At 40.0% G+C, this 26638-nt stretch overlaps 1 protein-coding gene across 2 annotated transcripts in view; it reads left to right on the top strand.

Annotated features, from left to right (window-relative positions):
• The window catches only part of PSMB2 (proteasome 20S subunit beta 2), a 33923-nt gene extending 10152 nt beyond the window's left edge, over positions 1-23771 (top strand). For both annotated transcript variants that reach the window (XM_069477663.1, XM_069477662.1), the window contains exons 4-6: positions 19044-19206; positions 20819-20868; positions 23242-23771. In XM_069477663.1, the coding sequence (XP_069333764.1) occupies positions 19044-19206; positions 20819-20868; positions 23242-23349 (321 nt within the window). In that variant the 3' untranslated portion in view covers positions 23350-23771. The remainder of the gene's footprint in view (positions 1-19043; positions 19207-20818; positions 20869-23241) is intronic.
• The last annotated feature ends 2867 nt before the right edge of the window (positions 23772-26638 follow it).

Raw genomic sequence — 26638 nt, 5'->3', positions numbered from 1 at the left:
TGTTTGAATCTGGGTGAAAGGTCAGTGGTCTTTGCTTGTTCATTCCTCCTTCAGAGAGAAAAATAGGTCAGATGTTAACTTTCCTGCCATTCAGACGTTCCTGTGGTATTCAGCAAAGAGTATGCTGTGGCTTGCTATGTAAAATGTTCCTCTGACTTATCAGGCAGAACTGGAATAAGAATTCCAGCTTTGGGCACAATAAATACTTTGTCACAAATGCTGCAGATATTAAGTAAATTAAGCTTCTTTTAGAATTGAGATAAGAGTGGCAATGTGTTTCATGCAAATGCAGTGAATCCAGTTAATCTCCTAGCAGAAATGTTTGATGTCTTAACAAACAAATATCCCTTGTAGACAGTGACATGGGGCTCTAGTAAGTATTGACTACTTCTGCTTTGTGCTTCTGCTATAGGTCCAATCCCAGCTCCTCCAACCCCCTATCCAAGTAGATTGTTAGTTCTAAAATATGAATTTATATTTTAGTCATTTTATTATGGGGAGAGAGGTGACGATTGTCAGTCTTCTTAATAAGTGAAAAGTCACCAAATTTGGTACATGTACACACCAGTTGGCACATGAGACTTATTTTGGGCCAGCCAGTTACCTTGCATAACTTTATGTCTGTAACTCAAATTGTTTGATTTCCAGTGTGTGGGGGGTGTGGGTGTGTATGTGTGTGTTTGTGTGTTTCAGAGTGATGTTGGGTTGGGAGAACATTTATTTACCACCCAGTATATAATGAATCTTATGTAAGCTGGTTCATTAAGATGTAGGCAATTTAATGTGGTTGAGAGCATAGTCTCTGGAATTAGACTACCTGGGTTTGAATATTTGCTTACTAACTTGCTAGCTCTATGTCTGTGGACAAATTCTAAGCTTAATTTCCTTACTTACAAAACGGTAGTACCAACTTCATAGAATTATCATGAAGATTAAATGAGATAATCATGCAAAACTCTCAGCACAGTGTATGTCACAAATAACTGGTTAATAAATCACTTTTGTTTTTATGTTGCTATTGCTGTTTGTTTGAAGAAGCAATTTAAGGGCTATAGGTTAGCTTCCTGTGGGGAATTTTTTGTTGTGCTATTTTATTTGAACTAGTCTGCTGGCAAACAGAGGGATATAAAAAATTACTGATATTGATAAGGAAAATAGAAATAAACTAACAACATCTATTATGTGCTAGGGTTTGTTCTAGGTCTACACAGTCCATTATGGTAGCCGATTAGCTATTTGGTGCCATTTAAATTTTAATTTTAAAAAAATTTTGTTTTTCTTTGAGATAGGGTCTTGCTCTTTCACTAGGGCTAAAGTGCAGTGGTGTCATTATAGCTCACTGCAACCTCCAACTCATGGGCTCAGATGATCTTCCTGCCTCAGCCTCCTGAGTAGCTGGGACTACAGACACGTACCACCACTCCTGGCTAATTTTTAAATTTTTTGTAGAGGTAGGGTCTGGCTATGTTGCCCAGGCTGTCTCCAACTCCTATCCGCAAGTAATCCTCCCACTTCGACCTCCCAAAGTGCTAGGATTGCAGGCATGAGCCACTACATGTGGCCAAAATTAAATAAAATTTAAAAGTCAGTTCCTGGAGGAGAATCTCCTGGACTTTGTCTGAATGCGAGATAAACTTGTTTCTTTAAAAAAAAAAAAATTTCAGTTCCTCAGTCACAGCCACATTTCAAGTGCTCTATAGCCACATGTGGCTAACAGCTACTATATTGGACATCACAGGTATAGCACATTTCCGTCATGATAGAAAGTTCTCTTGGACAGTGCTATTCAAAATACTTATGTATGTATCTATAACTATCCTTATTATGACACTGGAAGATGTAAGTTATCCCCATTTTACTTACAAGGATATTGAAGTTGATTAATTGAGATGTTAAGTATTTCTCAATGTACACATTTCCAAAAGCACATATGGCCGGGCGCGGTGGCTCACGCCTGTAATTCTAGCACTTTGGGAGGCCGAGGTGGGCGGATCGTTTGAGCTCAGGAGTTCGAGACCAGCCTGAGCAAGAGCGAGACCCCATCTCTACTAAAAATAGAAAGAAATTATATGGACAGCTAAAAATATATATAGAAAAAATTAGCCGGGCATGGTGGTGCATGCCTGTAGTCCCAGCTACTCTGGAGGCTGAGCCAGGAGGATCGCTTGAGCTCAGGAGTTTGAGGTTGCTGTGAGCTAGGCTGACGCCACGGCACTCACTCTAGCCTGGGCAACAGAGTGAGACTCTGTCTCAAAAAAAAAAAAAAAAAACAAAACAAAAACAAAACAAAACAAAAGCACATATATAGCCTATGAAAGAGTCAGCTAAGATTCTAACTTCAGATATCATACTCTTTCATGCTGTCTTCTCTATTATTAATAGTTACTGGACTAATACACAAGCGTGTGCATTTAGGGGAGCATGAAATGTTCAGTTGTGTTAAAATGTCAAAACCTCCACATAATGCATAGATAATACTTTTGTTTTTATGCTGCTATTGCTGTTTGAAGAGACAATTTCAGGGCTATGTGTTGGCTTCTTGGGGAATTCTTTGTTGTGCTATTTTATTTGAACTGATCTGCTGGTAAAGAGGGGGATATAAAAATTTACTGGTATGAATACTGGTACGAATATATGCCCATTGTAGGTGTTCTATAAATATTTGCTGAATAAATGTCATCCAGTTAGGTCCACATATACTACTGAGAATGTTATTGTGCATCTATACACTGAAGGGAATTTTATTAAAGTATTCTTAATGAATGGATGTTAATTCATGTAAGAATTAAAGACATAAGATCATGAGGAGAAGATAAAAAAGACAGATAGGGAAAAAATTCAAAAGCCTTCATTTCAGTTTTTTATTTATGCGCATATACACATTTAAGTTGGTCTATTCCCAGTTAGATTCCAAGGGTCAGAAAAAGCACTTATTCGGGTTTTGCTATGAGTTTGACTCCCCATTTTTGAATATTTATGAAGCTTCTTTAAGCACAAGTTTTAGAATCAGATATACCAGACTTCCATTCCCTTCTTTGACGTGTACTAGTTTGTGTAATCTTGAATAAGTTACTTATGCTTATTGAACGTCACTTTCCTCATCTGTTAAGAAGGAAGGAGTGATCAGATGTGTCACATTAAAAATTTGATCAACATACATTAGAACTGAGAATTATAATAAAATATATTTTGAATAAATGAATGATACCTCCTTAGAAAAGAGTATTTAATAAATGACTCTATCATTGCTGTTTGGATTTTTTTTTTTTTTTTTTGAGAGAAGGTCTTACTGGAAGTGCAGTGGTGTGATCAGAGCTCATGGCAGCCTCAAATTCCTGAGCTCAAGTGATCCTCCTGCCTTAGCTTCTCAAGTAGCTGGGACTACAGGTGTGCACCACCACACTACACTAATTTTTCTGTTTTTTGGTAGAGATGGTGTTAGTCTCGCTGTGTTGCTTAGGCTGGTTTCGAACTCCTGGGCTGAAGCTATCCTCCCACCTTGGCTTCCCAAAGTGTGTTTGGATTTTTAACAGGATTATTTTGACAATTCTGTAATGACTTAAGGACATCATTTGCGCTATGCTCAAGGCCTGATGCTTAAATTCTCCTTAGAGTTTGATTAATGAATGGGCTATAGAGGGATGGCAATGAGTACTGGGGCTATTTCTTACTTGAAATGAATTATTTGGCATATTTGGTATAGCCCATATGAATGCCTTAAAATTATCTATTACCATCCATTACCTCCTCCATTTTACAGATACAGAGACTGAGGTATGAACCAGCGAAACCTGATGTCTTTGGGGAATGTGGAATGGTGGCAAGGCTTGGAGTAGAATGTTGGCCTCCATGGTGTGTAATCATCACGGTTTCACTGCTACTACTCACTGGCCAAAGAGTTTTCTAGAACTTTTTCTGAAGTATTTCATGAGCCTTTGGTAATTTATCTTTTCATAGGGCTATACTTGTAAATGCTTAGCAAGTAAACAGTAGAAATAATGAGTTGGAAAAATATCCAGCCTGGTGTAATGGTTTTCAAACTTTATTCCATGAAGATACTCAGGCAACTAACCAAGGAAGACCAAGTGTGGCAGTACTTTAGCTCTGCTTCATATAGATCAACTCCGCCGTTATCTATTTTACATGTGGAGTTCTATGTAAGGTTTTATTTGAAAAGGTAGCTTCGCTGTCCCCTTCCTACCAAAGTTTGAAACTAATGGTACGGTTGGAAGAGGTTTAGTGAATTAGTTGAAAACCTTGGGAGAAAGCAGGCATTTGATTAGATGGTTTTTATGGTTTCATCTATCCTTCAAATAGCATTCTTTAAAGATCTGATGTCAAGACCACAACCAGACTTGAATTTATTTTTTTTAGTAAAAGGGAAAAAATATGTAGGAAGAATTTCAGATATTAGTCATTTCCAGCAGTGACCATAGCTTGTCCCAGCATGGGCCTGAATTTGAGTGTGTTTGATGTGGTTAGTAGCAGGCATGTATAGTGTGCTCCTGTCCTAGAAGAATCCTGTTGCTTTGAGCCTTCTATTCTGACCACTAGAGTTATTCTCTTTATGCCTTAAGTAGCTGGCACAAAGATATCATCTGTTTATTGGTATCAGTGAGGTCTTGTGAACAGATGGCCCAGGTGAAGCCTTGACTTTGCAGGTCTTGTCCCCTGAACACTACCAACCATTTGTTACATGTAATTAAAATATCACTAACAAGGGTAATTTCACATGCTTTTTGGCAAATGTGGCTAGCAGGATGTGACATGACGCAGCACTGCCTTCTTCCTCCATGTGCCATCTCCCTCGAGGCCTCATCTTCCCTGCTTGCCCCATCTCACCCATGCCGAGGCTTGCCTTCCAGCTCACCTGCTCCAGATGGGCGGCACAGTGGGAGGACACTGGCAAGGACAGATGTGTTTATTTTCCGGAGACAAAATGTTGTGCTGCTGCAGATGGCAGTGCCTTGAAGCAAATGGCAGCCTTTGACACTGCTGCCACACAGCCTGGGCATCCTGACAGACAGAGCTGGCTTACTTTGGTGATGGGGAAATTGAAAACAGAAACAGAAGACAAAAAGAAACCAAGATGTTCATCGTGAAGTTTCTGGACTTTCAGTGCAAGCAGCAGCCCTTTTAGACCTGGAGAGCAGTTTTCTTCCCCACTAGACCTGGTCAGCTAACTGGATTTTCTTGGCTAACTGTGGGCCAAGAGTTATATGTCTTTTCATCACTCTTAGCTTTAATAGGACATGAATTAAAAACTGGAAACACATGGCTGTGTTTACATGGATATTCAGTGGTACTGTAAAACACGTGTGTGTCCCAGGTCACATCTCATGGGAGTCCCTTAGGATTGGAGAGTGGCTCATGTCTGCCCCATTGGAGATACCGCTGTTCTATTTTTTTTTTTTTTTTTTTTGTGAGACAGAGTCTCACTCTGTTGCCCAGGCTAGAGTGAGTGCCGTGGCGTCAGCCTAGCTCACAGCAACCTCAAACTCCTAGGCTCAAGCGATCCTCCTGTCTCAGCCTCCCGAGTAGCTGGGACTACAGGCATGCACCACCATGCCCGGCTAATTTTTTCTATATATATATTTTTAGCTGTCCATATAATTTCTTTCTATTTTTAGTAGAGATGGGGTCTCGCTCTTGCTCAGGCTGGTCTCGAACTCCTGAGCTCAAACGATCCGCCCACCTCGGCCTCCCAGAGAGCTAGGATTACAGGTGTGAGCCACCGCGCCCGGCCCCGCTGTTCTATTTTTAGTGGTCATTTTGATTATCCAAAGGCCCAGGGACAGATGTGCCTTGAAGTTGAAGTGCTTTAATTAATATGACAACACTTTGTGCTTATAGTGTTTTTCTACCAAGAGGAATAGGAATTCTGACAGCTGCCCTTTTAAGCAGTTTGCTTATGCAGTTATTAGGGCTTGACTAAGTCTATTATGGAGACAAAGGCTGGCTGTTGAATCATTTCACTTAACTAGTCTCCTAAGAAAAAAATAGCATGAGAAAATTCTTCTTTGAAAGTTACTGGCTTTATCAGGAAATCTTTTTTTTTTTTTTTATAAAAAATATGTGCTGTTTTTCCCAGCCCTAGTGCTGATAGAGTTAGGAGTTTGCAGGTGTAAAGTCCTCCCCCTCCCCTTCCCCATCTCTCTCCAGGGGGCTGTATGTGAGAAGGTGTTGCTTTCTCACTCAGAGAGCATATATGTGCTACCCTGTTGGATGCCTGCTGCGAGTAGAGAGAACCCCTGTTCTAGTTGAATTGGAATAAGCCTATTGGATGGCTGCAACTGGGCAACCCTATAATGCCAACTTTTCATTTAAAGCATCTTTCCTATCCAAAATAGGGGTGAAACAATATAGGTAATTGGTCTATTTTTTTTTTATTTCCGCATATTACAGGGGTACAAATGTTTAGGTTATGTATATTGTCCTTGCCCCGCCAGAGTCAGAGCTTCAAGCCTGTCCATCCCCTGGTAATTGGTCTAGATTTGTATTGTTTTAAAACTTGTGTCTTAAAAGTTTTGTAGTTTCCTGTTAAGGTTTAGTTTAAACCTAGAGCAGTAGAATACTGTATCTGCTTAGTAAGAATATGCATTTATTTTTAAAATGTTTACCGTTAGAGGTGCAGATTTACCTAACCTTTTTTTTTTTTCTTTTTAAGAGATAGGTCTCGCTCTTTCGCCGAAGGCTAGAGTGTAGTGGCTTGATCATAGCTCACTGCAGCCTCAAACTCCTGGGTTCAAGCTATCTTCCTTCCTTAGCCTCTTGAGTAGCTAGGACTACAGGCATGTGCCACCATGCTCAGCTAATTTTTTTTTTTTTTTTTTTATACTTTTTATAGAGACAGGGTCTTGCTGTGTTACCAAGGCTGGTCTCAAACTCAAACTCCTGGCCTCAAGCTATCCTTCTGCCTTGGCCTCCCAAAGTGCTGGGATTATGGGGATGAGCCACCATGCCTAGCTTACCCCCATCTTTTAAGATTGCTTTAAACCAGTGCCTTGGCACAGGCATAGGTGTGGGCATGCCCTCATACACACTCATAAACACACATACGTTGGCATCTCAGAGTCCCTTTTTATCTGCCCTGGCCAAAGATCATGCAGGGATATGAATTCAAGCGCTGATCCCCAAAACCCCTTAAGGTTTTCTTTACTCTCTTCCCCCAAAACAGTCATCTGAAATGAAGGGTTGTGGGGAAGGCTTTTTGGGGAGAAAGGGTTGACCTGAGAGGTAGTTATATGTGTGTTTACTATATTCATTTAGTTGTGCATGTATATTTTATGCTTATATATATGTGTTATTTCATAGAAAGGAATGCTAAAAGGGCAGGAAAGCATAATATTGGTTTTTAAAGTTAAAAATGGAAAAAAAAAGTTCAGATTTATCATTACTTTTGAGTGTAGGCAACAGATCAAGTAAGTTTAATTAGAGTGAAAAGAAAAAAAGGGCCGGGTGCAGTGGCTCATGCCTATAACTCTAGCATTCTGGGAGGCCAAGGCGGGGAGAACTGCTTGAGCTCAAGAGTTTGAGACCAGCCTGAGCAAAAGCAAGACCCAGTCTCTACTAAAAATAGAAAAATTAGCCAGGGCATGGTGGCGTGTACCTGTAGTCCCAGCTACATGAGAGGCTGAGGCAGGAGGATCACTTAAGGCCAGAAATTTGAGCTTGCAATGAGCTACAGTGGCACCACTGTACTCTACCTAGGGTGACAGAGCAAGACTCCATCTCAAAAAAAGAAAGAAAGTAAGAGGAGATAATAATCCCTCAAGCTTTGTAAACTGAAATGATCCACCAGAATTCCACACTTCCTTTTCTGATGCCTCCTAATGGGTGTGGTTTGTTGTAGCCAAGATGTTCAGTAACTGCTAATAGTCACTCATTCAGCAAATTGCCAGCCTGCATTGATTGTCCTTGGGTCTGAGGAAACAGGTACAAACCTCAATGTGTACCTTTAGGTAGGAAATGGAGAAGTAAACATTTTGCACTGCTGAGTGACAATGCTACATAACCATATACACAAGATGCTCTGGGAACACAGAACCTAACCTGAGTGTTGAAGGACTAGTTGTTATTAAGGCTAAGATGAAACAAAAGGGAAAACCGGAAGCACAGACCAAGGTGTGTGAGAAGTTATGAGGTTAGGCACAGGGGTTTGCAAAGGATGTTTGGGGCATGGATATATAGTTCTCTGAGCCTCCTGTATGGTTTATATTACATATACTACTATGTTCTATGTACCATGTCCATATACTATGTTCCATGTTCATTGAAGCTATAGGAGTAACTTGTGTTGTACCTGGTGTGCTGATGGGGAATACTGTGTTCTAATAGAAGGGCTCCCAAATAGTCTTTTCCCTAGGATTTCCTTAGTACTCTATATCTAGTTGCTATGGGCATCCGAAAACATGTACAATTGTATATAGTCCTAAACACTCTTTTCTAGAAGACATCTTATTTATTAACTCAAAGAGATGAATCAGCTGTGATGTTCAGCATTTATAGATGTGAGTATGCTTAGCGTGTACAACTTAATATATGCCTTATGGTATGCAAGTCTGTAGCAAAGCATGCCTTTTGCATTTGAGTGTTTTAAGAACTGACTTAAAGGTATAGGGAATCTTAAATTTTCCTGGAAACTGCCTGCTCAAGACAAAAAGAATTCATGTGGCCTTGTTGCAAACGTGGTGTTGGTTTCACCATTGCACAATCAGCAATTTTATTTTGATGTTATTTGGGGGAAAGCAGTATTTTTGATTAGCAAGTAAAATTAATGTAGAAAACAAATACTGTGTTAACTAGTTGGTATAATAAGGCATCTGTGCCATGTTACATTTCAAGTCATTAAATTTCTAAACTTCTAATTACAACAAGGTTACAACTTTAATAGGAGAATCAATCAAACTTGGGGTTATTGATGGCTTTAGAGAAGTAAAATTTATAGAAATTTTGGGGTTGAGGGAGAACTTTTAAAATTGATTTTGTTAAAAATTGAAATATATACAATATTCAAAATTTTTGGTCCTACAATTCAGATTTATTGGGCACCTACTACTTACTAGGCCTTCTTCCAGGAACTTTAACACAGGTGAGCACTTCAATTCCTCCCAACTGTGTCAGGCAGGCAGGCAGTACTGTCCCCCTCTTTACAGAGGGGGCACTTGAAGCTCCAAATGCACTGTCTCAGGAAACACAACTGGAAAGTGATAAAGCCACATTTGATCTTCATAGCTTTTTCACAAAAGTACTTGCCTGTCTTACTCGATGTATGGCATTTAAAAGCACAGTTTTTCCAAATAATAATTTGAAAGGTGTTTGCTTTTACAATTTAAAATACTGGTTGTAAATGCAGCGACATTCGTAAGCTTAAGTTCAAGAACTCAACCATAATATGAGTTTTTACCAGTGTTTTAAAGCAAAAACATTTGAACATGAACTAATCATTATTAAAGGAAAATGAAGACAATTTTTCTATTTTTATTTTGCATCTGCCAGCATCACATAGGTATACCAAATACACTTTCCAGAGAGTGACCTAAGGCAAGAAAAAGAAAAAGAAATTGGCTAGACAGTCTCATTTTCAGAGCAATATTTTATTTCATCTTGGGCTTCCGAAAATCAAAGGTTTGCTTTGTTTAAGGCATGCTTGCCTCATTTCTCAATTTAGTATTAGAGTTTATAAACATGGGCTGATTTGTTCATTGGTGCTACAAAAGATAAATGTATTTGAAACAAGAGAGAACAAGGAAAGTCATACAGTCAGTTTAATTTAACTTCGCTATTTGTGAAGCTCGTTATAGTATAGGCATTCTCCGGGTTAGGGACAACCTGACTTAATGGTGTTCCATGCTTATGAATGGGGCTCCCAAGGTTCCCCATGAGGATAATTTATGATTAATTAATAATTCTAGAATTAGTTTCTTCCACGCATGTAAGCAAACCTACGTGGCTGAAGTGGTTCATTGGTGCAGCATCTTTACACTAGCGATTAGTCTCATTGTTTACATGATCACTTACTCACAGTATCACTTTTGTTTTAACTTTTTAATTTGATTTTGTGAGTCTGTTTACCGCTATGACTATGCCTCCAAAGTGAAAGTCTACTGCAAGTCTAGGTGAGCCTGCAGCAAAGAGAAAGGTGATTACAGTGGAAACAAAAATAGAAATAATTAAGCTTTTGGAGAAAGGCCAGCTGCCATCATTCATTGGGAAAGCATAAGGCTTCAGTCACTTGACTGTTGGAGTAGTTATAAAGGATAAAATGAGAATAATGGAATGAGTGAAAGACAGTTCTCCAATGAAAGCATCAGTTATTACAAAGTGGCACAGTGGATTAGTTATTGAAATGGAAAGGTTATTATTGATTTGGTTAGAAGATCAAAATAAGCATAACAGTGCTATTAGCCTAGCATTGATACAACATTAGGTGAGTGGGGTTTTTTTTTTTTTTTTTTGAAATTTCACCTACTTCCTATCTAAACTTTTTGTATGAGTTTGTTTTATGTTCTGTTTATTTGAATTAAAAGAAAGCACAATAATTTCTGTAACTTTATTATTACAGTACAGGGGTATTGTTACTACAGTATTATGCTGTATTATGATTACCACATATGAGCCATTATAGTATTGTTATTATTATTACTGTATATGCACTGTTCATCAGGGATCCGAGTTTCATACAAATCCAACCTAAAGGTGTTCTCCGGAATGCATCTCATCTGTACCCCAGGGAACCGCCTGTATTCTGCTTCTGATTGATTTAAACTTGTACTTTTTTTAGTGACAAGATTAAGAGGAAACCATTTTCAACTTCCAACTCCATACCTTTTTGTTCCCCATGAGTGGCAACAGTGGACAATAGGACCCTAACCTACCCCATGTGTTTTCTCTCGTGGTTCTGCCTTTGCTGATCAGTTTCCCCTGAATGTGCCTACATCCCCACAAGACTAGCTCCTAATTGCCAGTTAAACTCAGTTCAGCATTTAGCATGGAAGTTTTTTCTGTATTTCTCCATACCCCCTCCCCCACACATATGTCACCCTCATCTTTGTGCTCTCATGGCAACTTAGGTATACCTCTGCCATAGTGTCCTGTTGTGTTTCCTTTGCTGTCTTCCCTATGTGAGTGTGAGAATGTGTCTATGTAAATAAAACCTCCTAACTTCCTGGTTCTTCATTCAGTCTCATGACTTTGGTTATACACTATTTTCTCTTTCCAGTTGTCTCTGGACAGCTCTGCTTAGGCTCATGGGGTCCAAAATGAGCTCTTTAGATTTGAACTACCGCTTATTGAGAGTCCTTTTAACTCCTCTTTCTCCCTCATCTATTCTACTAGTTATGAAGTCCTATCTGTTCTACCTTTTAAATATGTCTCCTATCTCCCCCTATCTAAAAATCTTCTTTTTTTTTGAGACAGAGTCTCACTTTGTTGCCCAGGCTAGAGTGAGTGCTATGGCGTCAACCTAGCTCACAGCAACTCAAACTCCTGGGCTCAAGTGATCCTCCTGCCTCAGCCTCCTGAGTAGCTGGGGCTACAGGTGTGAGCCACCACACCTGGCTAATTTTTTGTTTCTATTTTTAGTTGACTGGCTAATTTTTTTTTTCATTTCTATTTTTAGTAGAGACGGGGTCTTACTCTTGCTCAGGCTAGTCTTGAACTCCTGACCTCAAGCGATCCCTCTGCCTCGGCCACCCAGAGTGCTAGGATTACAGGTGTGAGCCACTGCGCCTGGCCAAAATCTTCTGTTTAAAGAGAAGGGGGAAAAAATGACTGGGACCAGTGAAATGTCAATCCGGAGACATTAGTGTTCCTTGGCACCAATTAGCCAGTGTCCTAAGTTATGAAAAAAGGCTTGCATCAACAGAGGGATGGAAAAGGTAAATTTTCACTGGCTCCTCCATGGTTTACGTACTGATGGTTCATATTCGTTAGTCTAGGAGGCCAGTGGTAGTATCCTCCCATTTTTGTCATCCCAGTTCCTTTCTGTTTCCTGCTGAAATCACTTAATTCTCTACATTTATGTGTCCTATGTTCACTGGTACCTGAACATTCCATGTTCCTCCATGTTTCTTTATCTTCACATAGGGAATCCTTCCTATCCACGTCTACCTTGTGAGCTCCTTCCAGATCTAGGCTTCCATCTTCATCACCTGGCAAAATGCTTCACACAAAGTAAATGCCAAATAAACATTTGTTGAATTTATTCACATTCCAAATGCAGAAATGAAGTTATTTGGGGCATCTGCCCAATTCATAATTATCCTATGTTATCGTCCCAGAAAACTCTCATGGGAGATGGTTGAAGCCTTTTATATAAACTGTGTGCTTTTATACTTAAGGCTAAGAGAGATTGAATCTATACATGGATTTCCTTAAAAATGAATATAGCCAAGAAGAGTAAAATCAGGATACAAATTATTCCATACTTCTTAGACATGAGGGATAGGTAGTTCTCTTCCACCCTCTTCCTCGTTCATAGAACCATAATCTTTTAGAGCTAGAAAAAGTATTTAGGTCACGATAATTGAAAGTTGCCAAAATCCTTGAGTTTTTTTTTTTTTGTTTGTTTGTTTTTTAAGTGTTTCAAATAGTGAATTCCAATTCAGGTATATAGTCCTTCTTTAATTAAATGGCAAAATTAAAAATTTAAAGTTATGCCACCAAACTCACCCAAAGCAGCTAGCTAGTAAATTTTGTTGGTTCTTGGAAACAAGATCTGATTCAGATCTCAGAGCATCAGTATAAGAAAATAATAATTGATCCATTTTGTTTATTAATGAAGTTGAAAAATTGGCCACTGGCAAAGCATTTAAGGTGTTACTATCTATTTATCATCATGGATATTTTTTGAATACCTACTATATATATTGCATAGTTTTAGACCCTATAGAGGAGTTATAATTGTATGATATTAAATCTACTCTTTTAAAACTTAAAATATTAGCCAGGCAGGGTGGTACACACCTGTAGCCACAGCTACTCTGGAGGCTGAGGCAGGAAGAATACTTGAGTCTGAGAGTTTGAGGCTGTAGTGCTTCATGATCACACCTGTGAACAGCCACTGTGCTCCAGCCTGGGCAACATAGCAAGACCCTGTCTCAAAAAATTTTTAAAAACTTAAAATATTATTGGTCTTATAAGATGCAATAAGTGAAATTGAGAACAATAGGTGCTGGTATGCAAATAGTACATTCTAAAATATTTGAGTGTGACACTGACATTTACATACTGAATCATATTTTTACACTAATTTCCATTTTGTGGAGGCAGCATGGTTTCCTGGAAAAGCATGCAAGACTTGCAGTTGGGAAGCCTGCATGTGGTCCTGACTCTTAATGCTAATTACCTATGTGGTTTCGGGCAAGTTACTGTCTCCTTTTTGAACTTTAGTCCCCACATTTGTAAAAGGGGTGCTGGATAAACTAGTTGAGATCTTTGATCCTTCCTAAGTCTACAACCTGCATTTTTGTGAAATACTGCGAGTGCCTAAGATGGAATTTTAGCCAGCTTTGAAAATTTGACTGTACTAAAAGAAAACAGCAGGTGCACTGTTCCTTTCAAAGTCCAGTCTCTGTTTCGTATATTTAGAAGTCTGCTTATTAGAACCCTCATCTCTAGACAAACTGGTTTGACTCATTGGTGGTTCTGCATCTCCTTCTAAATTACTGACCCACGAAGAATGGAAGTATACCTCACATGTGCTTAGCGTTCCAAGGTGCAGCATGTCAAAAAAGAAACTGCACCATTCTCTAAGGCACCTCACTCATAGCAGTGTCTTCCTATTCAATTAGAGGTGGCAAAGGCTGGCCTGGCTCCAAAGGAAGACTGTCAATTCCTCTCTTTTTCTGTGTCCACGCTCGGCGGGATGCTTCCTCACGCCCACCTCTCTCCCCCTTGCTGTGACTTTGGCTTCCGCCAGATGTCACACCGCTGCTTGTCACCGCCTAGACTCTTGTCGCTGATTTTGTTGTTTCAATGTACTTATCACAACTGTTCTCTTTAGCTGTAAAATTTATGGAATTTCACACTCTTCTTAGTTACTACAGTGTTTCTTTTTCATAGGAGAGGGAATATACAAGAATTAGAGAGAGAGAAACACTCCCTCTAATTTAAGGAAAGTGTGTGTGTGTGTGTGTGTATATATGTAGTTCCACACTGTGCCCGCCCAAGTGTACGGGAGCCCAAAGTGGAACAGAGCTCAGTTCCTCAGGGCTCAGAGGTACTTAAGTCTATTTCAATCCCAGGAAGAAGCACATAAGAGATGTGCTTATTGGCTAATTCCCCTGGCTTAAATTTTATCTCTTTTATTAGTAGCAACCAAATTTTATTGGCTCTCTGTGGTATATCTTCTTGATCTTATCATCTAGTCAAATGTTGATAATGCAGTCAAATCCTAAAAATGATGGTGGTGGTGGCGATGATAGTGATAATAGTCAATCTGTATTATTACAGTATATCAGACACTGCACTGAGCACTTTACATGGATTTGTTTAAACCATACCACAACCTTATAATCGTGGGTACTTCTATTGTCCTTGTTGTATAGATGAGGAAATCTCAAAATGACCAAAAGCTCATCACTGTAAAAATAAGCTTACATTAGGTACTTGTTAAGGGAGGAAAAAATACATTTGTCTAGTTCTCCTCACCAGCTCCTATTAAGAGGCAAAATTTGGTGGTACCCTTATTCTAGAGGCTAAAATTCATTTTGAGTTCCCAGGATAGTTCATTTAAAATTTTTTCTTTGTATGTGAATTAGATATAACTTTAAAACTAAGCATGTTGGTATTTTTTTTTTTTTTTTTTTGAGACAGAGTCTCATTCTGTCGCCCTGGGTAGAGTGCAGTGGCATCATCATAGCACACTGCAACCTTAAACTCCTGGGCTGAAGCAATCCTCCTACCTCAGCCTCCCGAGTAGCTGGGAATACAGGCGTGTGCCACAATGCCCAGCTAATTTTTCTATTTTTAGTAGAGACAGCATCTTACTCTTGCTCAGGCTGGTCTCAAACTCCTCAAATCCTCCTGCCTCAGCCTCCTAGAGTGCTAGCATTACAGGTGTGAGGGAACCTTATAACTTTATCTTATTACTTAAACTTGCTATCTAAACAGAATAGTGGAGACAACCAAAGGCTAGATTATATCATGCACAGAATAGAGATTACATTGTAAAAGATTTCTGGTAATCTTTGTAAAAGAGTTCTTGGCAGTTCTGTCATTATTGACTAGTGTTTGCATTTTCCCAGAATAATTAGGCAAGTTAAAAATACTAATTATGGGAAAGAAGGGAACTGATGAAAAAATATCTAGAAAGTGAGGCTTAACCCTCAGAATGACACATTTGTAAGGTAATAAACAACGTGAAGGTACTTAATAAATGTTGATTTACTTTGCAAATCTGGATGTAGGTCTTCTTTTTTGAGGGGCTAGGATGGGTTGACCATGAAGCAGATATGCTCTAAGTGTCTAATATGAATGCTTGTGACACTGAATACCATTACCTTAGGGACCTTCTTTTGTCCTGGGAATGAGAGAGGAAGAAACTGTCATTTACTGCTTTTCTACCATGTGTCAGATGGTGTGTTGGGCACTTTTTAAAAACATCCCTCTGTATCCCTTTATGAAGACACATATGAGGAGTTTCTCAGTACCAGAAGTAGTCAGGCTTCTCCTAAGGATTTGTACTGTTTATTTCATGGACACTTCATAGATGGGTATGTTTCCCTAGTAATAATACTTACCACTTATCAAGCTTTTGCTATGTTTTAGGCATTATGCGTATCATTTACATGCATTATCTCTTTGAATCTTCACTGCAGCAGCCCTTTTGTAGAGCTATTATCCCATGTTTCAGATGACAACACTAAAATTCAGAAAGATTAAGTGACTGACTTTTCTAAAGTCACACATAGCTCAGGTGTTTCTTCCTGAGATATTCATTTATTCTATTGGTCACCTCACTTTGTTCAGTTCTGAATGCCTGACCTGTATCCTAAGCTTTTCTTTACTTAGCAACCCATGTCTAGAAGGAGGTAAAAAGAGAAGGACCCAGAACCTAGCAAAAACCAACAATACTATGTATTCATAGAGATGCTGGCAGTTGACTTAAACTTGAACCACTTCTCAGAAATAGAACCCATTTCTTTCTGACATTTGTTTAGTGATTTTCTTAATTTTTTCTTGTGATATTAGACACTAGCCATATACATATTAAAACGTGTAATGCTTTGTGGTATAATTATTCATTCAGCAAATATTTGTTGAGCACGTACTATATGCTGTGCTTATTGAATAAGCCAGACACAGTCCTGCCTTCGTAGAGTTTATAATTGGCATAAATACTTGAATAGATGGGTCATGTCTTATATATACTAAGTTTTTTCCTAAACACAACACAGCAGTCATGATTGTATGCTGTAAGAATAGTACAAAATTGGATGGCTTGGAATTTATCTCATTCCAGGAAAACACTCATGAATCAAGAAAATGAGGGAATGTAACAATCAAGAAATCCATAACTGTGGTTTGTTACTTTGAATGGCATGATTCTTAGAGGTGTGTGAGAGTGATAGTACACTAGAGTTTATTTGAAATTTTAAAAAACTAGTGTGAGCCGGAGATCTCTGATGGAGCATTGTCAGAAGAATTCAGAAACTGCAAGTTGTTACACAGATGTATTGATTTAATTAGTCTAGATAGCACCATTTATTTATGCTTAAGGATCTCACACATGCAAAAGTTGGTAATTCAAAGTCACACAATAATTTGTGAGTTATCTTCTATACCACAAGTTGTAGCTTCTGAATACCAACTTTGGTGAATGTGTGTGTGTGTATCATGCTTAAGCATAAATAAATGATATTATATGGACCAATTAAGTAATACAATTTATTTGTGGAATTCTGTTGACGTAGAGTTTCATGTAAAATCTTCTGGTAGTGGCTTTTAAAATAACATTAATTGTTTTTAAACAATTTAATCTCATAGTATTGTGGGCAAGATCCTCCTTGGAGACAGAAGGTATCTGTGTTCTGCTGATTAAGGCCTCTTTGGGTATCTGGGTGAACCCTTAATATACCATTATAACTTGATAAAATTGTTTTGGTGAACCATACCATAGGTGTTCTGGCCAGTGAGTAGTTTTTTTGTGATAGGTAAAATACTGTATTATTAATTCTCTTGGGGAGGTAAACCAGTTAGAATTCCTTTTCTTCTCTCTCTCTCTCTCTCTCTCTTCTTCACCTCCCCCAATTTTGACTGTAAGAATACCAGGGTATTCTGTGTCTGCCAGATTTTGCAGTACTGTTTTCACACTTTTTTGTAAAAAAAAAAAAAAAAAAAAAGAAGCTATTAGTTATATATATTCTTATATATATATTTATCTCTTGCTAATTCAAACAGGTTTTTTTGTTGTTGTTGTTTAAAATGGTGAGCTATTAAAAGGAGACTAGAATGTAGTTAATATACTAGGAATTTGGGGAGCATCTTTTATTTCAGAGTTTGGGATGTTTCACCTCTAATATTTTTTTTCACCATACTCCCTAGAAGATAGAAAGGAGATGGATTAATTAACCCAGTTTTATACATAAAAAGCCAGAAGCTCATAAGGGTTGTGTCTGGCCTAAGGTCAGATTTGCTAAGGAGGTAGTCACAGACACACAGAGAATTCAGAGCTTGGCAGAGTGTAGTACATTGGGAAATGTGATAGGCAGATAATTATTTTCTCAGAAGTCTCGACTACTACTGGTCAATTCTTACTCCTCTGAGGCTATCCACTATTTTATCCCCAACGCAGAAACTTGTTTGTAGGTTAGGGTTACTCTATACTCTTCAGGAGGTGTTAGGAACCCTTCCTGCTTAGCACAGTTGGCTTGGAATTCCAAGCAAGTATATAACATGAGTTTCTTCAGGCTGCCAAATGCCCATGTTAATCAGTGTTCAAAGAATGTAAAATGTCCCTTTTAGGCCCATTAGTTGTTATTACTTCATGCTGCATAATAGGGTGTCATTTAATTGAATATATGTACATTTAATTGAATATATACATTAGGGATGGACACATATCCATAGGCAAGGCCTGCTTACTACCCATTGAAGGAAACACAAGAGGAAAAACATCCTGCAGAGAAAAAGGAAACCGTATAATATAAAACAGGAGTCCCACCACTGATGCCTAGGGGCATAGACAGAATGAATTTAATGTGATAAATGGCTCAGCTTGTATAGAAGAAAAAATCATCCATTTGGAGATGAAGAGCAAGGTAGACTTAGTCAAGGTTCTGTATAGTAACTTGTGTTTGTAGACTTACAGGTAATTCAAAGAAAGGACACCTATAAATCCAAATTATAATTACTTTCTATTTTTCTCAAAAATTACTTTTTAATTATCTTAGGGGAGCCTTGTTATATTAGAATAATGTTAGCATTTTACCTAAAGCTACCGTTCTTCAAAAGTTACTGTGTTTCTTTATGTTTGTGGCTTCCGTTACTGCCATCTTCATTAAAAGTCTAGTGATTTGACTTAAATATTTGAGACCTACTATCCTTCCCCACCTCACAAGTTATTTAATAGTGGGCATACAGTTTATCATTGGGGATTTTGTCTCATGTGGTCAGATGTGAGCTTGTTTATTTTGTTTGATGTGCTAGGAGCTGCTGCTTTCTCAGTCTGTGGCCTGACACTCAGAATTGTGTTTGTTGGTTTCAACAATTAGGAATAACACAAGAGCACACATCCTGTGCCTTTTGCTTTTGTATAGGTTCTTGTCTTTAGGCTTTAAGAAGAAAGCAGCTTTTTCATGTGCCTTAGTGGAAGTACTCCAAATACCCTTCTGTTAAAAGAAAACAAGCCAACTTCCCTTCACCTCTTACCACATTCCAGGTCCTCTAGATTCCCCTACATTTTTACTTTCATTGTAATTTACTCAGTTGCAGCTAGTATTTTCTTACTGAACAAGAGTTAGAATATTCCCGTTTGCCAGGGAAGACAAATATTAATAGGTGTTCTTTGATCATCAGTTTGTCACATCTTTCCTTTGCAGACCCCATATCACGTGAACCTCCTCCTGGCTGGCTACGATGAGCACGAGGGGCCAGCGCTCTACTACATGGACTACCTAGCAGCCTTGGCCAAAGCCCCTTTTGCAGCCCATGGTTATGGTGCCTTCCTGACTCTCAGTATCCTCGACCGATACTACACACCAAGTAAGTAGCAGCTGTCTAGGAGAGAGCAGTGGCAGAGCCCTGCCCTCAGCTGCTTCTTAGTTATGTCCACCCTTGCGGTTAGCTGGCCAGGGATTGAATAGAGGATGGATCCCAAGAAGCACAAGCAGGTACCCGCCGAAAGCTTCTCTCATGTGGTCAGTAGAGTCTTCAAAAAGCTGATAAAAGCCCCTTTCTTGCCAGCCAGAATGAGATATATTACATATCTCTAGAGCTGGGTTTTATTTTAAAGGGAGGTTAGAATAGATGCCATAGTGAGTAAAACATTTTTATTAGATTCTATAATTCTTCAGTTACAAGAGTTAATTTTTTTCACTCATTTGCTCTGCCAGATACTTATTTAAGAATGAATGAGTAAACCGAGTAGCTGTGTATTTATTTTGAACTTATGAGGATAAACAGGTCCCCAGCATGACAAATGAGGGTTTCTTTGCTTAAACATAAAAGCCTTTTAAGGCCACAGACCTGGGCCCTGCCCTTGTTTATCACCTAATGGCTGTTCCCTTCCATAAGAAAAAACTGTCTCCCTGCTTGTCCATAAACTGTCATCTTGGCAAAGCTTCAGACACAGGGATGCTTTTGTGCTGTTTTACCTTCTGACCCCAATCCCAACATCAACTTTAGGCACTGTGGGCAATGGGCGCTTGGGATTCATAGCTTTTACAGACTACAGATGCAGCATAGGCTGGGTGCAGTGGCTCACACCTCTAATCCTAGCACTGGGAGGCCAAGGTGGGAAGATTGCTTGAGGTCAGGAGTTCCAGACCAGCCTGAACAAAAGTGAGATGCCATCTCTACGGAAAAAAAAAAAAAAAAAGCAGCACAGATAACCACTTCTTTCCTTACATTCCATTCGTCCCCGTAAGAATCTGGCATGTTCATTCCTTTTTGGTGCTGCCCTCTCACTCAACCCTCAGTCATGCTAGAGCTCCAGGCCACATCCCGAGAAGAATTAGCCTGGCCTCCTGGTGATTGTTTCTTGATTTGGCATCTGTCAATAATACAGCTGATTTGCCCACCAAAATAACCACTAACCACCCTTGAAGCATAACTTTATAATGTGTCACCCCAGTTTTCTATGGCCATGGACACAGTTCCTTTGGCTCCTATTTTAGGAGAGTCTCAGCCCCATCCTATGAATTCTCTTCCCATTGTTAACCTGAGACCCAGCTGGGAAAGTAAGGCTAAAACTCTGGCCCTGTCCTCCCTGTCCCTGATTTGCAGCTGGCTAGGGCAGATGGAATTGATTTAAGCCCTGGACTAAAAGGGGGTGGAGGGGGTGGGCTATGTAAAAGAGAGGCAGGCCGCTGGACTTCTTCAGAGGCGGGCCCTGGCCAGGGGAGGCAGAATTCCGTCATGCTTACCCTTCTCTGTAGCAAATCAATTTGCAACGGCTTGTGGCTGCTGGAGCGTTGGGTCTGGGGCACCCTCAACTACATATGGAATAAGTTTGTAGCAGGCTAGAAGGCAAAGCATTTTTTGCCTTTTCCATTTGTGTGGCACTTGGTCCTGATGAAGTTTGAAACTTAATCAAAAGCTGCTGAAGGTTGGACTTAATAACAGCACCTGAGTTCTTGTTCTCGTTCTCTTTCAGCTATCTCACGTGACAAGGCAGTGGAGCTTCTCAGGAAATGTCTGGAGGAGGTGAGTAGCTCCCATGGGAGCCTGAAAGGAATGTTTTGTCTCTCTCTTTGCCAATATTGTTCCTATTCCTTGGTTGCATTTTTTCTGATCCTTGCCAGAAGGTGTAATAAATACCCGCTAACCAGATGTGAAGTTGCTACCGGAGACAGAGTTTGGTGTGGGTAACAAGCTTATTTTTCTCTCATGGATCACCTCCCCATCAATGTCAGTTTTATAATTTAATTACTTTTGTTTCAGTTCATCCAGACCAGTGGTTCTCAAATTTTAGTATGTATAAGCATCATTTGGGGAACTTGTTAAAAAAGCAGATGACTAGGCCAAGACAGGAGGATTGCTTGAGGCCAGAAGTTTGAGACCAACCTGGGCAACATAGCGAGACCCTGTCTCAGTCAATCAATCAATATTTTAAAGAGCAGATTACTGTCTCTGCACCACCTCCCATTCTGATTCCATTGTTCTGATGTACAAACTGAGAATCTCTGTTTTAACTAGCAGTCTTGGGTGATACTGCCAACCTCAGGTGGTACCTGGGGCCATACTTGAACTACTGCCCTGGACTTTATACCTGCTCTGTTCTTGTGCCACTTGTAATTGCCAAACTGTTCCCTTAACGGTGCATGAGTCCTTGTAATCTGGAGAGAAAGCCTTCCCTGAGAATTCAGGAGAGCATAGAAAGCAACTAGGATGCTTTGGGCTAAAGGGGAGAGTGGCCTTCAGTTTGTGAGACCAGGAACAGACCACACCCATTCCAATACTACTCTTTAGAGTCTAAGGCTTTGGGCTTGACTGTAGGATGAGGAGGTCAAAAAGCAGCCCCACTAGGTTTTTTCATTCTGTTACTGTTTTTGTGGCCTGAGGATGAACTTGAATTCATGGTCTAGTGAGAGAGTGGGGGCATGAGAGCGGGTGGGAGCACTGGAAGTAATGTAGTTTGCCTCTTCCACAAGCCTGTCTTTTTCAGTTCACAGTACCCACCCTCTTGTTTATGAATCCCCTTTCCAAAGCAGAAGCTGAGAATAAACTCTTGGTTTTCTTAACCATTCAGCTAAGGGGTCACATTAGTCCAGCAGCCCCAAGTGTTGAAAGGGGCTACCAGGAAGAAGCCACTGGAATAGCAAGTGCTCTTGAGACTTTATTCCCCATGAATCCTAAAGAGGGTCACTTTAGAAACCCTTATTTTCTTATTGTCATCTTTTCTTGCTCTTGGAGCAAGTTTCTGACATATAGGAGTCATCAGCCAGAGAGGACCCTGGAAATGGAATGGGCTGTTGCGGCGCAGTGCTCAGCTGCAGAGGAGATGGGAACCATCAAGGAAGGGAGGGCTAAAACCTGGGAGGTGAACATTTCTGGGATAGGCTCCAAAGGGAGCAGGTGGAGAGCTTTGTGTCTTCTCTCTGGAGGCTTTAAGTTAGGTGTCCAGAGAGGATAGCCACAGAAACAAAGACTTCCCCCAGCTGTGTTCCTCTGTAATCTCCCGTCAGGTTAGTGGAGCTGTCAGCTTCCGTGCCCACAGCTCCTTTGGAACGGACTCTCAAGCAGAGTTTTTATGAGCATGCAGATATGTTACCTTAATGACAGGTCAGCCTGCATTGGAGGAGACAGAGCAGGGGTTGTTCCAAAAGCAGTTCCATTGACTTCCTTCCCACCACCCCTCCAGCTGCATACACAAGCACACACTCACCGGTCCTTATAAAATGTGTGGGTGACTGGAGCAAGGAATTGGGACCTGGGAGTACACTGCTTTGGTCTGAGTGCAGTCACTCCTTGTTGGCTTATTATTATCTTGAGACATTTGAAGAGAGAAGTCTGTGTTTGCCAGACTGATTGGTGACAGACTGTGGGGAAGGGAGTACTAGATAGTCTCATTCCTTTCTCAGCTGACTGACAGAGACAGGCTCCCAGCTGCATCTCCCAGGTCACACTCCCTGCCTCCCATGCAGTCTCCACCTACTATTTGAGCTTTCCTGAGTGTCCTTAGTAACAACTACCCCCATTAGAATATCAGTTTCAGGCCAGGCACATTGGCTCACACCTATAATCCCAGAGCTTTGGGAGGCTGAGGTGGGAGGATTCCTTGAAGACAGGAGTTGGAGACCAGCTGGGCAACACAGCAAGACTCCATCTCTTAAAAAAAAAATTAGGGCATTTTGGTGTGTGCCTGCAGTCCTAACTACTCGGGATTGAACCACACCACCGTAATCCAGCCCAGCCCCAATCTGGGCAATAGAGGGAAACCCTGTCTCTTTAAAAAAAAAAAAAAAAAATCAGTTTCATTTTTCTCTGCTTGTATCCCCAGTGCCTAGAACAGAGCCTGGCATGTAGTTAGCACTCAGTAATTACTTGTTGATTGATTTCCTTCATGTCTCTCTGCAGCTCCAGAAACGTTTCATCCTGAATCTGCCAACCTTCAGCGTTCGAATCATTGACAAAAATGGCATTCATGACCTGGACAACATTTCCTTCCCCAAACAGGGCTCCTAACATCATGCCTTCCTTCCCACTTTGCAGGCAACTTTTTATGATGGGCTCCTTTATTTTTTTCTACTCTTTTGAAATGCACTCTTGGTAGATGGTTAATTCAGAATAAAGCTGAATATGGATAAACTGAGCTCTCTGGTTTGGGTCTCAGTTTACCTGACATCACCTCAGAAAGTGGAAGGAGGATTATCTCTCTGCAATGACTGTCTTTCCTCCTGCCCCTTTCCCTCCATTAATGTTCTTGGTGTGCTTTAGCAGCTGACAGCCCCACATTCTACTCCACTGGCCAGCTTCCTTCCCACCTAGCTCTTTCATACACCTTGCTTGCTAATATGGCATTCCCTCTAAAGCAATGGTTGTTTTTGCCCTTAAAGTTTTTAAAATTAAATAAACTGAAGAGGTAATACATGTACTTAATAAAACATGCAAACAGTACAAAAACATATAGTGGAAAATATTTCTCCCATCCCTGTAATCTAATCACTTGCTTCCCTTCCTGCAGGCAACTTTGGCTACCAATTTATTTTCTACCTTTTAAGAGGGAGGTAGTCTGTTCCTATATAAAGTATGCTTACCAACATACAGACAGATACATGTCCCCTTCAAATAATATTTTTAAATGGTCTATATTTGCTTATTTCATTTAATACCATATTAGAGATTTTTTATATCAGTACATATAGATCTGCCTTATTCTTTTTGACAGTTGCATAATATTCCCTTAATTTGATATATCATGGGCTGTTAACCAGATACCTGTTTTAGTCTTAACCTAGTATTTGGAGAACAATGTAGATTTTTTTGATTGAGGCCAATAAAACAATGGTTCTTAACCACTGCTGTCCCCAGTCCCTGGGCTGTGGTCCATTACCAGTCTGTGGCCTGTTAGGAAATGGGCCGCACATCACTGCCTGAGCTCTGCACCACCCCCACAACACCCTATCCCCCCATTCCCAGTCTGTAGAAAAATTGTCTTCCATGAAACTAGTCACTGGTGCCAAAAAGGTTGGGGACTGCTGCTTAACTAGATACGTGTTATCAGAATCACCTGGGGAGTTTTCTTTTTTAGTGTACCTGATGAGGTTGCCCTCCTGGATTCTAAGTAGATTTGGTGGCTGGGCGTGGTAGCTCACGCCTATAATCCTGGCATGTTGGGAGGCTGAGGCAGGAGGATCGCTTGAGGCCAGGAATTTGAGATCAGCCTGAGCAAGAGTGAGACCCTGTCTCTGTAAAAAATAAAAAATAAAAAAAAATAAAATAGAAACATCAGCCAAGTGTGATGGCACAGACCTGTAGTCCCAGCTACTCAAGAGGCCGAGGCAGGGAGATTGCTTGAGCCCAAGAGTTTGAGGTTGCAGTGAGCTATGATGGCACCATTGCACTCTAGCCTGGGCAACAGAGTAAGACCCTGTCACAAACAAACAAAAAACCCAAAATAAGTAGGTTTGGGGCCTAAATGGAATGCTTTAAAAAGCCGCTCAAGTAATTCTTATCTTTAGTCATAATAGAGAACCATTGGATTGAGGTTTCTTCATTTGAAGCCATAGTTCTCAAACTTTAGACAAGCCTCGTTTATCCAGTCTGTGCTACTCTTTTTTTTTTTTTTTTTTTTTTTTGAGACAGAGTCTCGCTCTGTTGCCTGGGCTAGAGTGAGTGCCGTGGCGTCAGCCTAGCTCACAGCAACCTCAAACTCCTGGGCTCAAGCAATCCTTCTGCCTCAGCCTCCCAAGTAGCTGGGACGACAGGCATGCGCCACCATGCCTGGCTAATTTTTTCTATATATATTTTAGTTGGCCAGATAATTTCTTTCTATTTTTAGTAGAGACGGGGTCTTGCTCTTGCTCAGGCTGGTCTCGAACTCCTGACCTCAAGTGATCCACCTGCCTCGGCTCCCAGAGTGCTAGGATTACAGGTGTGAGCCACCATGCCCGGCCTGTGCTACTCTTAATACCACATACAGATAGGTTTGGTTTGTCTGAGATGAAATTTATCTTCTAAGATACTACCAACAGATTATAACATTCATAGTAACAGTATTGAGGGTTTTTTGTTTTTTTTTTTGATAGCTCTGACATGACCCAAAAGTATTGAATGAACATCAGATTTGGGTGTCTTATACACTTTTTAATACACCAGTGGTAAATGCCTTATACCATAGGAAAGCTAATCATTGAATAAATGGGAAAAAAAAGATGATTCATATCACCACAGCTGGTTCAACCTCTAACACCACTATAGATATGCATAGGTTTGGGCTTTTAGCTGGATTCCTGAATCTTTTCCTAAGATACCTATTTTATAAGCCCTGTATGTGATTCTGGTGCTCTCCCTAGTAGAGTACCACTACTAAAGCATAGGCAGTCCTGCTTCTGATTTTCCCATCTGTAAAATGGTTGAAATCATACCTATTCCATATGGGTAATTATGAGAATTCCATGAGGTAATGTATGTAAACATTTAGTACAGGACCTGGCGTGTGGTAAGTGTCAGTAAGTATATAATTATTGGTAAATTTGTTATTCTGTGTGGTAAGTGTCAGTAAGTATATAATTATTGGTAAATTTGTTATTCTGTGTCCAGGCCTCACCAGGAATGAAATGGTTCTCTGCCTTTGAATGTAAATGCCTCCAGGGCAATCTCTGGCAAGTCTACCCCCCCTCCCCCAACTCTCACTTTTTCCTAACCTTAATCTCTTTCCTGAGCTCCGGATCAACTTGCTTCTAGATATCTCACCTTCCAGCCTTAGGGACATCAAACTCAACATGTCTACAACTGAGCCTTACCATCTGCCCCCCTCCAAACCTCCTCTATGGTGTTCCGTCTTAAAGAATTAGAGCCACCTGGCTCCCAGGTGCTCAAGTCAGAAACCTAAGCATCATTTATTTTTCATAAACTTTTTATTTTGGAATAAATTTTGTTTTACAGAAAAGTTGCAAAGATAAAAGAGTTTCCATATAACCCCATTCAATTTCCCATAATATTAACATCTTGCATACCATGCTATGTTTGTCAAAACTAAGAAATTAACATTGGTTGGTACATTTGTATCAACTAAGCTCTAGCCTTTATTCAGATTTCACCAATTTTCCTACTAGTGTCCTTTTTCTGTTCTAGGATACAATCCAAGATACTACATTGCATTTAGCTGGGCATTTTTGATGTTGTTCTTTATCTCCTATCTTCACATACTCACTAAGTTCTGGCATTTCTACTTTCTAAATCTCTTTTTAAATCTTCATCCCAGTTATTCTTGTTCATTGCCTGTCTTTCTTGGACTATTTTAATAGCCTGC

The sequence above is a fragment of the Eulemur rufifrons genome, chromosome 8 (genome assembly GCF_041146395.1).
Source record: "Eulemur rufifrons isolate Redbay chromosome 8, OSU_ERuf_1, whole genome shotgun sequence".
Classification (NCBI taxonomy): domain Eukaryota; kingdom Metazoa; phylum Chordata; class Mammalia; order Primates; family Lemuridae; genus Eulemur; species Eulemur rufifrons.
The sequence above is the reverse complement of the archived record's forward strand: the minus strand, read 5'-3'. Positions and strand labels throughout refer to the sequence as shown.